Here is a 12,702-nt window from a genome sequence, read left to right as displayed (position 1 = left end):
CCTGAAAACCTGACTGGGTAGCAGCCCTTGAGGACTGAGGTTGGACACCCTTGATTTAAACTCTCCAAGTCAATGGTTTTTTTTTTTTTTTTTTGTTACATTTGTACCCCGCGCTTTCCCACTCATGGCAGGCTCAATGCGGCACGCAATGGAGGGTTAATTGACTTGCCCAGAGTCACAAGGAGCTGCCTGTGCTGGGAATTGAACTCAGTTCCTCAGTTCCCCAGGACCAAAGTCCACCACCCTAACCACTAGGCCACTCCTCCAATTTAGATGTTGTAAGCAGAATTGGGAAATGATTGTACTGAACTATTTTAAACACAGATTCGAATCAGAAATTAATATGGAGATGTTAAAACCAATGCATAGTACTCCTGTTTTTTTCATCATAGCAGTGTTGGTAAGTGAGCTGTAAAACATGGTGACTGGGGTTGTAAGCTTTCTAAAGTTTCCGTTGAGCAAGATGACTATAGTGGTGCCTTGTGTTTTATTTTGTTTACTTTCGGATTTGCTAAGAAATTTTAACATTTTTAGTATAATTGTTCTGTGTGGACCGTTAGAATATGTGACTCATAAAAGTAAAGATTTTGTTTGATAGCCTATGACAAGGAAGGCAAATATATAAAAATACAATGGGTCAAAAATGTGAACAGTGTAAGATTTTTTTTGAAGGACAAGCAGGACATAGTATATTCACATGTGAGTGAAGTCTCCGATGGAGGCCTGGGTGTAGAAACTGCCCCAGTATTCTGTAACTTCTAGAAGCCTTTGTCAGGCCCCTATATACATGGGACGTGGCAGTTTCACTTTTTCCGCTGAGCTGTGAAGACGTATTTTCATTAACACTAGTGGGTATTTTCTCTCTTATTGAAATTTTGCCTTCCTGCCTCTTGGTTTTCATGTGGGTAGCATGGGACTATCTTTTTGTGTGTGTGGCTGTTTAAGACCTGAGCTCCCAGCCTTGTCAGAAAAAAAAAAAAACTCTCTTCAGCATTGACCGTTTTGAGTTTGGCTTCAACTGTTTTTCCTGTGATGTCCCAGAAACCTGCAAGTGGGTTTAAATGGTGCACAGAGAAAGTGACGGCAGTTAAAGGCCATATGGCACATCCAAATCTTCTAGCTCGTCCTCCCCTAAGAGATCCCACATGCCCATGCTTACTTAAATTCATATACAGTCCTTGTTTCCACTACCTCCACCAGGAGTTATTCCACACATTCACCACTTAAGGTAAATACTTCCTTAAAGAAGTGTTTGTTTAGATTACTATCTCTCTTCAACTTCATCTTATGCACTCTTGTTCCAGAGCTTCCTTTCAGTTGAGAGCCTGCCTCCTCTGCATTGATGCCATGGAAATATTTAAATCTCTCAATCATATCTCTTCTCTCTCATCTTTCTTCCAAAGTATGCTTACTGAGGTCTGAGTCTTTCTATATGCTTTATGCTGAAGACCACTGACTATTGTAGTAGCCATCCTTTAGGCCGACTCCATCCTGGTTTTTATCTTTTTGAAGGTGTGGTTCCCAGAATTGCACACAGTGCTCTAAATGGTGCCTCCCCAGTGACTTACTCAGAAGCACTATCACCTGTTTTTGCCTGCTGGCCATTCCTCTTCCTATGCACCCAAGCATCCTTCTGGCTTTGGCCATTGCTATTTCTACCTGTTTGGCCATATTAAAATCATCAGAAACAACCACCCCCTAAGCCTCGATCTTCTTTTGAATATGAAGTAGTTCTAATTCATACTGCTCCCTTGGGTTTCTGTAGCCCAGGTGCATGACCTTGCATTTTTTTACTATTAAGTTTCAAGTTTGTTTATTTAATATGTGTCAATAGTACATGCCATCTGGGCAGTTGACAAATTTACAATATCTGCAAGGAAATGAAAAGAACTGCAATCATAATGGGAGAGAGAAAACAGTTATAGAGTTTACTAGGTAGCCTTTACAGTAGAGCACCGGTACATACTCCAACTCAGTATTGGAGTAAGTATTACATCTTAGCTTAATTGTGGACCATTTTTCTAGCTTTGCTTGATCCCTGCTCCTGCTATCTATACACCATCAGGGGTGTCTACCCTATTACAGAGTTTTGTATCATCCACAAAGAGGCAAAATTTACCCAATAGCCCTTCTGCAATATCGCTCACAGATGTTAAAAAAAAAAAAAAAAAAAAAAAAGCTAGGCCGAGGACCAAGCCTGTGTGGTACATCACTAGTAACATCTTTTTATGTCTGAGTGAACGCCATTTACAATCACCCTTAGTTAGTGACTTTTCGGTCCAGACCAAGGACACTAGTTTTTTTCAGTCAATGCAGGACATAGCAAAGGCTTCACTGAAATCTAAGTACATCACATCTAGCGCTCCCCCTAAATCCAACTGTTTGGTCACCCAGTTAAAGATGTTAATCAGATTAGTCTGACAAGACCTCCCTCTAGTAAAACCATGCTGCCTCAGGTCCTGCAATCTGATTGCAGAAACCTTTCTGTTTTAAAGCATTTCCATTAATTTACTTACCACTGAGGTAAGACTAACCAGCCTCCTTACTTCCATTTTTGTGGCAAAAGGACCACATCTGGGCTTCTCCAGCCCTTCGGGACTACTTATGACTCTAGAGAAGCATTGAAAAGTACAGACAGCAGAGCCGCCAGAACTTTCATAAGTTCTTTCAGTACCCTTAGATGTATCCTATCCAGCCCATTGCCTTGTCTACCTTTAGTTTAGTTAGCTCCTCACGAACACAGTCTTCTGAAATTTGGTCAAAGTCTACCACACATCCTTTCTTATTAGCATTTGTCTTCTGCAGTCGTACACCCGGCCCTTCATCTGTGAAAACAGAACAGAAATATTTGAGCAATTCTGCTTTTAGCTTCTGTGTATTTCTCCCTTTCACCTTTAAGCCTCACAACATTGCCACTTTTTCATTTCTGTCCTATCACTTGCATATCTAAAGAATGTCTTGTCCCTGAATTTTACCTTATTAGCTATTTCTTTTTCCATTTGCATCTTTGCATGCCTTTCTACTTTACCAGGTGCTCTGAGCTTTCCAGGTATTTGTAATCTGTCGTTATCTTTCTCTGATACCTTGTCATTCTCACCTTTTCAGCTACTACTTTTGAGAAGCAAAGCAGCCTTCTATTTCTTTTACTTTTGCTACTTTCCTACAGATTGTTAGAACCATATCTGTGACTGACCCACATGATGTGTGCCTAATTTGTCTGAGACCTGATAACAGATCCTCTAATTGTTCTCTTGATGCTCAAATGTAGAAGAGAACTCAAAAAAAGAGAGGCCTTTTATGAGAGGCTTTTTGGCACACAGAAGTCTGGTCCGTCAGCTTTGAAGGCATCAGTCTTTATGGCTTCTGGAGAAACATCGACACTGAAGTGGTCTCCTGCTGCCTCGGCATTGAGCACCAGTAATGTCTGTCTGGGTCGAGTGCCCTTGGACTCAACACCAAAGTCTCATATGTATTCTGCTTCTTCGTTGACACAGAAGGACTTCGATGCTGGGCACCGAGCAAAGGAGCCACCAGCATTGGTCCTCCTGGAATCATGGTGCCAAGAGCTCTGGGGCACTGGCGTCACTGGTACCCGAGAAATCAGTGCCTGGGTTGTGTCCATCTTACCAGCAAGTGGCGATAGAGATAACAAACGGCAGTGATACTAGATGGCCAGCTCCTCCTCCATTCAGTATGTGTCTACTCAAAGCAGGATCAAATAAGCAAATCATGGAAGCCTTCCTCACCAAGAAATCCAAAGTAAACCTATGTGACGAAAGTGATTGGTGTGTTTTGGTTTTTTTTAAGACAACAAAGAGAAATCACACAGAAAAAAAACACGGCGAACGAGAGGGATCTTGGATTCATCTGCTGTGACTAAAGGAAAGAAAATTATCAGCATTTGCAGCAGATGAATCCAGGAACTGGTGGGATGTACTAAAGCCATCCCTAATGAGGTTGAGAAGCTGCTGCTCCCTGAGACAGCACCACCGCACCAAAAGAAGCATCAGACCTAGTGTCCACTCTATAATGCTTGGAAAAAGTGCGCAAAGAGGCCCATGAAGCCATCCAACAGAATCACCAATTGGGTGACAAGAAAGCACATTGGTCACCTGATATACTGCTGTGGTGGTACCTCCTATATGTAGCACTCAGAGGGAGAACGTTTTTTTAGCCCCTTTAGTCCTTGGTAAAACAGCAGTAAAGGCTGGCTGACTGGTTGCTGCCCTGCCCCCCCCCTACCCTGAGCCTCGGTGGGCCCTCCTCATACCTATCTTAACAATCTAGTGGTCTAGTGGCCACTCTCTCCTGCCGCTGCCACCACTCTCTGACCAGTGCTCTGCTTCTTCAGAATGGCTGCCAAGACTTCAAGCGGTAATCCTGTGAGGCTGCTGTAGGAAGTCTTGGCAGCCATTTGCAAGAAATGGCGGTACCGACCTAGGGCAGCAGCAGTGGGCAGGAAAGAGGTTCTTTCCTGCCCAGAAGAGGAACTCCCGAAGCAGCTCCTCCTCATCGTAGCTCCATTGGGGGGGGGGGGGGGGGCTGGGAAAAATATGGATGGTATCTGTGACAGGGAGAAGGGCTTTAATATTGTTTAAATTATGACACTGAGACATTTGCAGAATTTGCAAATTTTGTATACAGAATTTTGCATTTTTTTTGCGCCGAATGTGTTTTTTTGGCACAGAATTCTGGCAGTAGTAAACTGCAGGTCCCATGATACTTTGGCAGGCTGGAAGGCACGTGTGCCTTTAGAGTGGGTGCCTGCCAAAGGCTTCTAGAAGTTATAGAACACTAGGCAAGCATCTGCTCTAGGCTCTGTTGACCCACAGCTGAGAATACTTCTGCTGTCCTTGGAGAACACCTGCTACCAGTGAGTAACTTCTCTATATGCCTAAGCTAGTGTTCTGCAGTGTTCAAGATGGGCAGTTCTTGCTGACCAGGACATAACAGCACTCTCAAATCTCAGAACCTGTGTACAGTTTTGAGCATATGCAGCCCTTCCCAGGCATAGCAGTCTCCTCAATCTTAGTTTGGATTTTTCTACTCTGCCAATATACATGAAAATAAAGCTCCCCTTTCTCACATAGCCTCCGATATTGTTTTTAATTTACTTTCTTTTGTTTTCCTTAAAAAAAAAGTCTAAGGGTTTTGGCCTTGCCCTCAGTATGGAAGAAATGTTAAGAACTTTGATACCCATTCCAGGTGCTTGATTTGTCAGGGCTCAGAGCATAATCAAGCTGACTGTAGAAACTATGACAGAATATCTCAGCCCAAAGGATCACCTGATCTGACTCCCCAATTACTGTTCAGCAGAGAAATCCTGCTTGACCAGAAAGTGTAAAGGAGAACACTGTGCATAGAATGGCTGACTCTGCCCATTCTAGCAGATTTTTTGTCAGATGTCTCCTACCTTCCTACGCAGGCTTCAGATATGTCTGTTACCCTATTATGCAGGATTCCCTTCAACATCCAGTTGCTAAGAGTGATATATTGCTTATATACCACAATTATCAAGTTTTTTTACTGTGGGTTACAAAAAAAAAAAAAAAGCAGACAGCCCCAATAGAAGGGACATTGAGCAGCATTTAGTTTCTGCCTAGGTCTACAAATGCCCATACAAGATGTCTTGGTTGTGGCAAGAAGGCTGCCTACTAGGCATACCTACATCTTTTAAGTGGAAGAGTCTGTATGTCTTACTAGTGGTCAGTGCCCCATTTAACCCTTTAGTGTCCAATGTTCCCATCAATCTGTTCCCATATGGCTTATTACGGGAACATTGGACAATATCCAGATGAATATTCAACTATTGGCAGTCAACATTTAAATGCTGTCCGCTACTGGCCAAATTAGACCTGGGTTATTGAATTCTGGTTCTTGACTGGGCACCGACATTGGCACCTCTCTCTTGCCAGAGGCTGCAAACATCCTCCTCATACTCTTAGCCCACCATATACCTATTAATAGATTTCAGCTTCACAATATCCAATAATTTCTTGAAATGTGAAGGAGCTTCATCTAGCCATGGTTTCAGAAGCCACCTTTGTTTTGGTACATTTAATGTCTTTACCCCTTTCATGAAGCTGCTGTTTGAACTAAGTCTGCTGCACTCAAGCTTATATGGAAAGTGCTTTATGAAGCAATTACTTTGGCTAGAAGAATAAGTGAACTTCAAGTCCTGGTCACCTTTGAACCATATACTCCACTGTTTCATCGCAGCAAGGGAGTTCTGTTTACTCATCCTGTGTTCTTACCAAAGGTGGTCACTTTTTTTTTTTGTGACAGTAAGAAAATAGTGCTCCCTACATTATTTTTGTCCAAAACCGCCTAAGAATCCATGTGAGCAATCCCTTTACACTCTGGCCTGCAAAAGGGCTTTTGATTACAGTCTTGAAAGAGCTGAATATATCAGAAAATCTACATAGCTATTTGTCTACTTTCACGCCATCAAACTTAATATTCCTGTAACCAACCAACATTTTAGAATGCTAGCAAATTTGCTATCCAGTTCTGTTACAAACTATTCATTGAAGTCAGACTTCACCAAATCCATGTTATTCCCTTTTCTGTGTGTTACTGTCTTGAAATCTGTTTTGCTAGCAGCATAGGCAAAGCATCTATTTATTATCCTTGCTTAATATGTTCCCTTCATGCTATGATTGGACCAGTCCATAGAGTTCAAGCATTTGTGTGAACTGTGCTGGCCAATGTTTCTTTGTAACATTGACAACTCTTGCATCATCTTGCTGACTGGGCTGTTGAAGACAGTGGTCAAACTATAAAGTGAGCAGGCCTGATCTTGGGAGTCGCCCACTTTTGTGCCTGGCTCAGTTCTGCGCATATACTGAAAAAACATTGCTTCTCCCCTAAAACAGGTGTTTTCAGGAGACAGTGGAATTAATCAGCTGCATAATCTTTCCTGTCAGTTGCATTTGTTGTTGAGCTATGATACTAGCAGAGGGATTGCTGTGTATTGAAAGAGCCATAAATGCTCTGACCTTGTTAGCTGCTCTCTTCTGCTACCACTGAATGATGTCCCACTTCTGTGCTAGATCAATCCTGCGATCTGTGGAAAACTTATACAGATGAGCAACTATGCTTTTCTATCTTAACTAGGATGATTGTGTTAAATCAAGAGCTGAACTTGTAGTGAACTATTTTTTTTTTGTTTTTAGGCAACTACTCTGCTTACTATGGATAAATACTGTCATAAAGATATTCCAAACATTACAAATACCTGCTTTAAGTTGAACTCTCTACAGCTACAGGCATTGCTACAAAACTACCATTGTGCTCCAGATGAACCACACATCCCAACGGTAAGTTTATCTTGGGAATTTCTTCAGTAACAAACAGAACTAGAAAGGAAATGGTCCCATGAGTATAATATTTTACCCACTACTAGCTGTAAAAAGAAAAAATGGGGGGGGGGGGGAACAAAAAATGTATTTGATTCTAGAATATTCTCTTGATATTTGTTGTGTGGTTATGAAACTAATCTTGTAGTTTTGCAAGAGATGGTAAACGGTGGAGTAGAAAATCGTTTTCGTTGCTAATTTTTCTGTCAGGTTGCCAACCAACCCAGAATCTTACTGAATTTGCTTTTTCTTCCTCATGGAGCAGGTGTGGAAGATGGAACCACCTGACTTAGTAGTTTGGGTTTTTTTTTTTTTTTTGGGGGGGGGGGGGGGCGGTAATTACTACATCTATTCCATTTCTCCTGTACACTCCTCAAAGGATTAGGTTGAGAGAGTGTTTTGTTCTTTCTGTCCCCCAGTTGTGAGCAAGATCATTCATTCAATTTTCAAGAGATGGTTATCTGTGACATTGGCTAGTTTGCTTGTCCTATATAGCAAAGTAGTTTGCCTGCTGAGTTTCATGACATTAACAATGTAAGTAATCCAAAGATGGGTTACAGTAGTGATCCATTGAACCCAATATCTCTAGTGATTTCAGAAAAGGAAGAAAAAGAGGCAGGAGTTGAAGAAGGGTTAAAAGAATGGAGTGGGGGAAGAAGAGGTGAAGTTGACTTGGTTGAGAACTCAAGGTTAATCTTGTGAACCTTATGAAAGTACTCAACCAGAGTCTGGGGAGAAAATGAAGGCGGGGTTGGAGGTGAAGGTACTTTGAGGCAAGAGTTGTGGCAAAGAGACGTCAAGGGTTTGACCCAAGAGAGTTTGTCCATGGATGTAGTAGTCCTGTTTTTCAAGTGAAAGAGCAGACTGGAAGGAGGTCAGCAAGAATTTGGGAAAAGGGTTTGTACACTACGGCAACTAGTTAATGATGCTTGCTTTTCTCTCTCTTTTTTTAATTCCCCCCTTAATACTAAACTAGGTCCTGCTTGCTTTTCCCTCTCTCTCTCTCTCTTTTTTTAATTCCCCCCTTAATACTAAACTAGGTCCTGCTTGCTTTTCCCTCTCTCTCTCTCTCTCTCTCTTTTTTTATTCCCCCTTAATACTAAACTAGATCCTGCAGTCCCTGCTAGATTCTATCTGTTAATGCTGTGGTACAAAGTTTTTAAAACTAAGTGGAAAAGACTATGGAGATTAGTTGATAAAATTTGCTTTTTATATTTTTATTTTGCCTAACACTAACCTCCTTTAAACCCCAATCTTTAAGTTTCCAAAGCACAAAGCAAAATAGCGTTCACTTACCAGAGAAATGTCCTCTTCTCTCGGAACTTCTCAGAAAGGTTCCGAGAGGTTAGTGTTAGGCAAAATAAAAATATAAAAAGCAAATTTTATCAACTAATCTCAATAGTCTTTTCCACTTAGTTTTAAAAACTTTGTACCACAGCATTAACAGAATCTAGCAGGCACTGCAGGATCCAGTTTAGTCTTCCCACCCCTAGGACAACTCTTTATTTATAGTCGGTTATTGTAATGAGGGTAATAAGCAAGGAGTACTCTTACAGAGTTTTAAATACATTTCATTACCATCTAGGAAGGAAACACTAAATAAATCATACAATATACTAAAAAATCTAAAAGACACTTTTATATTAGGCTAATATCCTTAATACTGTAGCAAGTTTTAAATTATTGAAAAACTCGAAAGCACTAAGATGGAGTCAGCAGTCCAGCAGCAAGAGGGGTGCTATCCAGTCTTTTGCATTGAGTGTCACATGTATGATTATCTCCTAGTTGGTGAGAAGTCATGTGTGTGCCCGATGCAAAGAACTCCTAGCTCTCGGAGAACGTGTCTGTTCTCTTGAGGCTAGAGTAGCAGACTTGGTGGAGCTGAGGGAGACAGAAAGATACATAGAGGAGGCTCCAGTCTGGTAGCCTTTGTGCTACCTTGGAAGAGGGAGGTCTCCTGTAGGAAGTACTCCTGTAGCCAGGACTTGCCCACCAGGGGATGTACTATCCTCTCACACTGAGGATATGTCTCCAAGTGCTGACCGGGGGGGAGGGGGGAAGGTTAGGACAGCTGTTGTAGTTCGTGATTCAATCATTAGGCATATAGATAGCTGGGTGGCTGGTGGACGTGAGGATCGCCTGGTGACTTGCCTGCCTGGTGCGAAGGTGGCGGACCTCACGCGTCAGGATTTTAGATAGTGCTGGGGAGGAGTCAGCTGTCTTAGTACACGTGGGTACCAATGACATAGGAAAATGTGGGAGAGAGGTTCTGGAAGCTAAAAGAGATAATTTAGGCTCTTAGGTAGAAAGCTCAAATCCAGATCTTCTAGGGTAGCATTTTCTGAAATGTTACCCGTTCCACGCGCAGGACCCAAGAGACAGGCAGAGCTCCAGAGTCTCAATGAGTGGATGAGGTGATGGTGCAGGGAGGAGGGTTTTAGATTTGTTAGGAACTGGGCAACATTCTGGGGAAGGGGGAGCCTATTCTGAAAGGATGGGCTGCACCTTAACCAGGGTGGGACCAGGCTGCTGGCATCGGCATTTAAAAAGGAGATAGAGCAGCTTTTAAACTAGAAATGGGGGGAAGGCCGACAGTCGCTCAAAAGTGCATGGTTCGGGATAAGGTATCTTTCAAAGATATCACCAAAACATGGAAGATAGGGTATCCTGATAGTGAGGTTGCAAAAGAGACCGTAGTAGATCAGGTGTTCTTAAATAAAAATAAAAATCAGACAAAAGATTGCAAATTAATACTGTCAAGTACTGAGCATGATGTAAATAGGAACAAAAAACATAGTTTGAAATGTCTATATGCGAATGCCAGGAGCCTAAGAAATAAGATGGGAGAGTTAGAATATATTGCACTAAATGAAAAATTAGATATAATAGGCATCTCTGAGACCTGGTGGAAGGAGGATAACCAGTGGGACACTGTCATGCCGGGGTACAAATTATAACGTAGTGATAGGGTGGATCGAATTGGTGGAGGGGTAGCATTGTATATTAACGAGAGCCTTGAATCAAATAGATTGAAAATTCTGCAGGAAACAAAACACTTCTTGGAATCACTGTGGATTGAAATTCCATGTGTAAAGGGGAGAAGGACAGTGATAGGAGTGTACTGCCGTCCACCTGGCCAGGATGAACAGACAGATGCAGAAATGTTAAAGGAAATTAGGGACGCGAACAAACTGGGCAACACAATAATAATGGGTGATTTCAAATACCCCGATATTGACTGGGTAAATGTAACATCGGGACGCGCTAGGGAGGTAAAATTCTCAATGAAATCAAGGGCAGCTTTATGGAGCAACTGGTACAGGAGCCAACGAGAGAAGGAAAAATTCTAGACCTAGTCCTTAGTGGAGCGCATGATCTGGTGCGGAAGGTAATGGTGCTGGGGCCGCTTGAATAACAGTGATCATAATACGATCGGATTTGATATTAGCTTTGAAGTAAGTATACATAGGAAATCAAATACATTAGCGTTGAACTTTAAAAAAGGAGACTATAATAAAATTAGAAGAACGGTGAAAAGAAAACTGAGGAGCAACTACGAGGGTCAAAAATTTACATCGGGCGTGGATGCTGTTCAAAAACACCATCCTGGAAGCCCAGGCCAAATATATTTCGCGTATTAAAAAAGGAGGATGGAAGACCAAATGATAGCCGGCATGGTTAAAAAGTGAGGTGAAGGAAGCTATTAGAGCTAAAAGAAAATCCTTCAGAAAATGGAAGAAGGAACCGACTGAAAATAATAAGAAACGGCATAAGGAATGTCAAGCCAAATGCAAAGTGCTGATAAGGAAGGCTAAGAGGGACTTCAAAAAAAAGATTGCGTTGGAGGCAAAAACACATAGTAAACATTTTTTTAGTTATATTAAAAGCAGGAAGCCGGCAAAAGAATCGGTTGGACCACTAGATGACCGAGGAGTAAAGGGGGCAATCAGGGAAGACAAAGCCGTAGCAGAGAGATTAAATGAATTCTTTGCTTCGGTCTTCACCTAGGAAGATTTGGGTGGGATACCGGTGCCGGAAATGGTATTCGAAGCTCACGAGTCAGAGAAACTTAATGAATTCTTTGTAAACCTGGAGGATGTAATGGGGCAGTTCTACAAACTGAAGAGTAGCAAATCCTCCTGGACTGGATGGTATTCATCCCACAGTACTGATAGAAAATCGAGTGTGGTACCGGAAGATTGGAGGGCGGCCAATGTAACGCTGATTTTTTTAAAAAACGTTGCAGAGGAGATCTGGGAAATTATAGACCGGTGAGTCTGACGTCGGTGCCAGGCAAAATGGTGTAGAGATTATTATTATTAAGAACAAAATTACAGAGCATATTCAAAAGTATGGATTAATGAGACAAAGTCAACATGGATTTAGTGAAAAGAAATCTTGCCTCACCAATCTACTACATTTCTTTGAAGGGGTGAACAAACGTGGATAAAGGTGAGCCGGTTGATATTGTGTATCTGGATTTTCAGAAGTACCTCATGAAAGACTCCAGAAGAAAGTGGAGAGTCATGGGATAGGAGGTAGTGTTCTATTGTGGATTAAAAACTGGTTAAAAGATAGAAAACAGAGAGTAGGGTTAAATGGTCAATATTCTCAATGGAGAAGGGTAGTTAGTGGGGTTCCCCTGAGGTTTGTGCTGGCACTGCTGCTTTTTAACATATTTATAAATGACCTAGAGATGGGAGTAACTAGTGAGGTAATTAAATTTGCTGATGACACAAAGTTATTCAAAGTCATTAAATCGCGGGAGGATTGTGAAAAATTACAAGAGGACCTTACGAACCCGAATTATAGCTACGTCATGCAAGGTTCCACGTTAGGAGTCACGGACCAAGAAAGGGATCTAGGTGTCATTGATGATATGTTGAAACCTTCTGCTCAGTTTGCTGCTGCGGCTAAGAGAGCAAATAGAATTCATTATTAAGAAATGAATAGAAAACAAAAATGAGGAAGTTATAATGCCTTTGTATCGCTCCATGGTGCAACCGCACCTCGAATATTGTGTTAAATTCTGGTTCCGCATCTCAAAAAAGATATAGTGGAATTAGAAAAGGTGCAGAGAAGGGCGACGAAAATGATAAAGGAGATGGGGCAACTTCCCTATGAGGAAAGGCTAAAGCCGCTAGGGCTCTTCAGCTTGGAGAAAAGGCGTCTGAGGGGGAGGATATGATAGAGGTCTATAAAATGAGTGGAGTTGAACGGGTAGATGTGAAGCATCTGTTTACGCTTTCCAAAAATACTAGGCCTAGAGGGCATGCGATGAAGCTACAATGTAGTAAATTTAAAACGAATCTGAGAGAAGTTTTCTTCACTCAACGTGTAATTA

General features: G+C 41.8%; 1 protein-coding gene across 9 annotated transcripts in view; it reads left to right on the top strand.

The window, feature by feature from the left end:
* Positions 1-12,702, top strand: part of AFDN (afadin, adherens junction formation factor) — a 414,469-nt gene that overhangs the window by 296,373 nt on the left and 105,394 nt on the right. For all 9 annotated transcript variants that reach the window (XM_030195932.1, XM_030195930.1, XM_030195924.1 and 6 more), the window contains one exon: positions 7,176-7,319. In XM_030195932.1, coding sequence (XP_030051792.1) covers positions 7,176-7,319 — 144 coding nt within the window. The remainder of the gene's footprint in view (positions 1-7,175; positions 7,320-12,702) is intronic.

Source organism: Microcaecilia unicolor, chromosome 3 (assembly GCF_901765095.1).
Source record: "Microcaecilia unicolor chromosome 3, aMicUni1.1, whole genome shotgun sequence".
In the NCBI taxonomy this organism is placed as follows: domain Eukaryota; kingdom Metazoa; phylum Chordata; class Amphibia; order Gymnophiona; family Siphonopidae; genus Microcaecilia; species Microcaecilia unicolor.
This window is presented reverse-complemented; position numbering and strand designations above follow the sequence as displayed.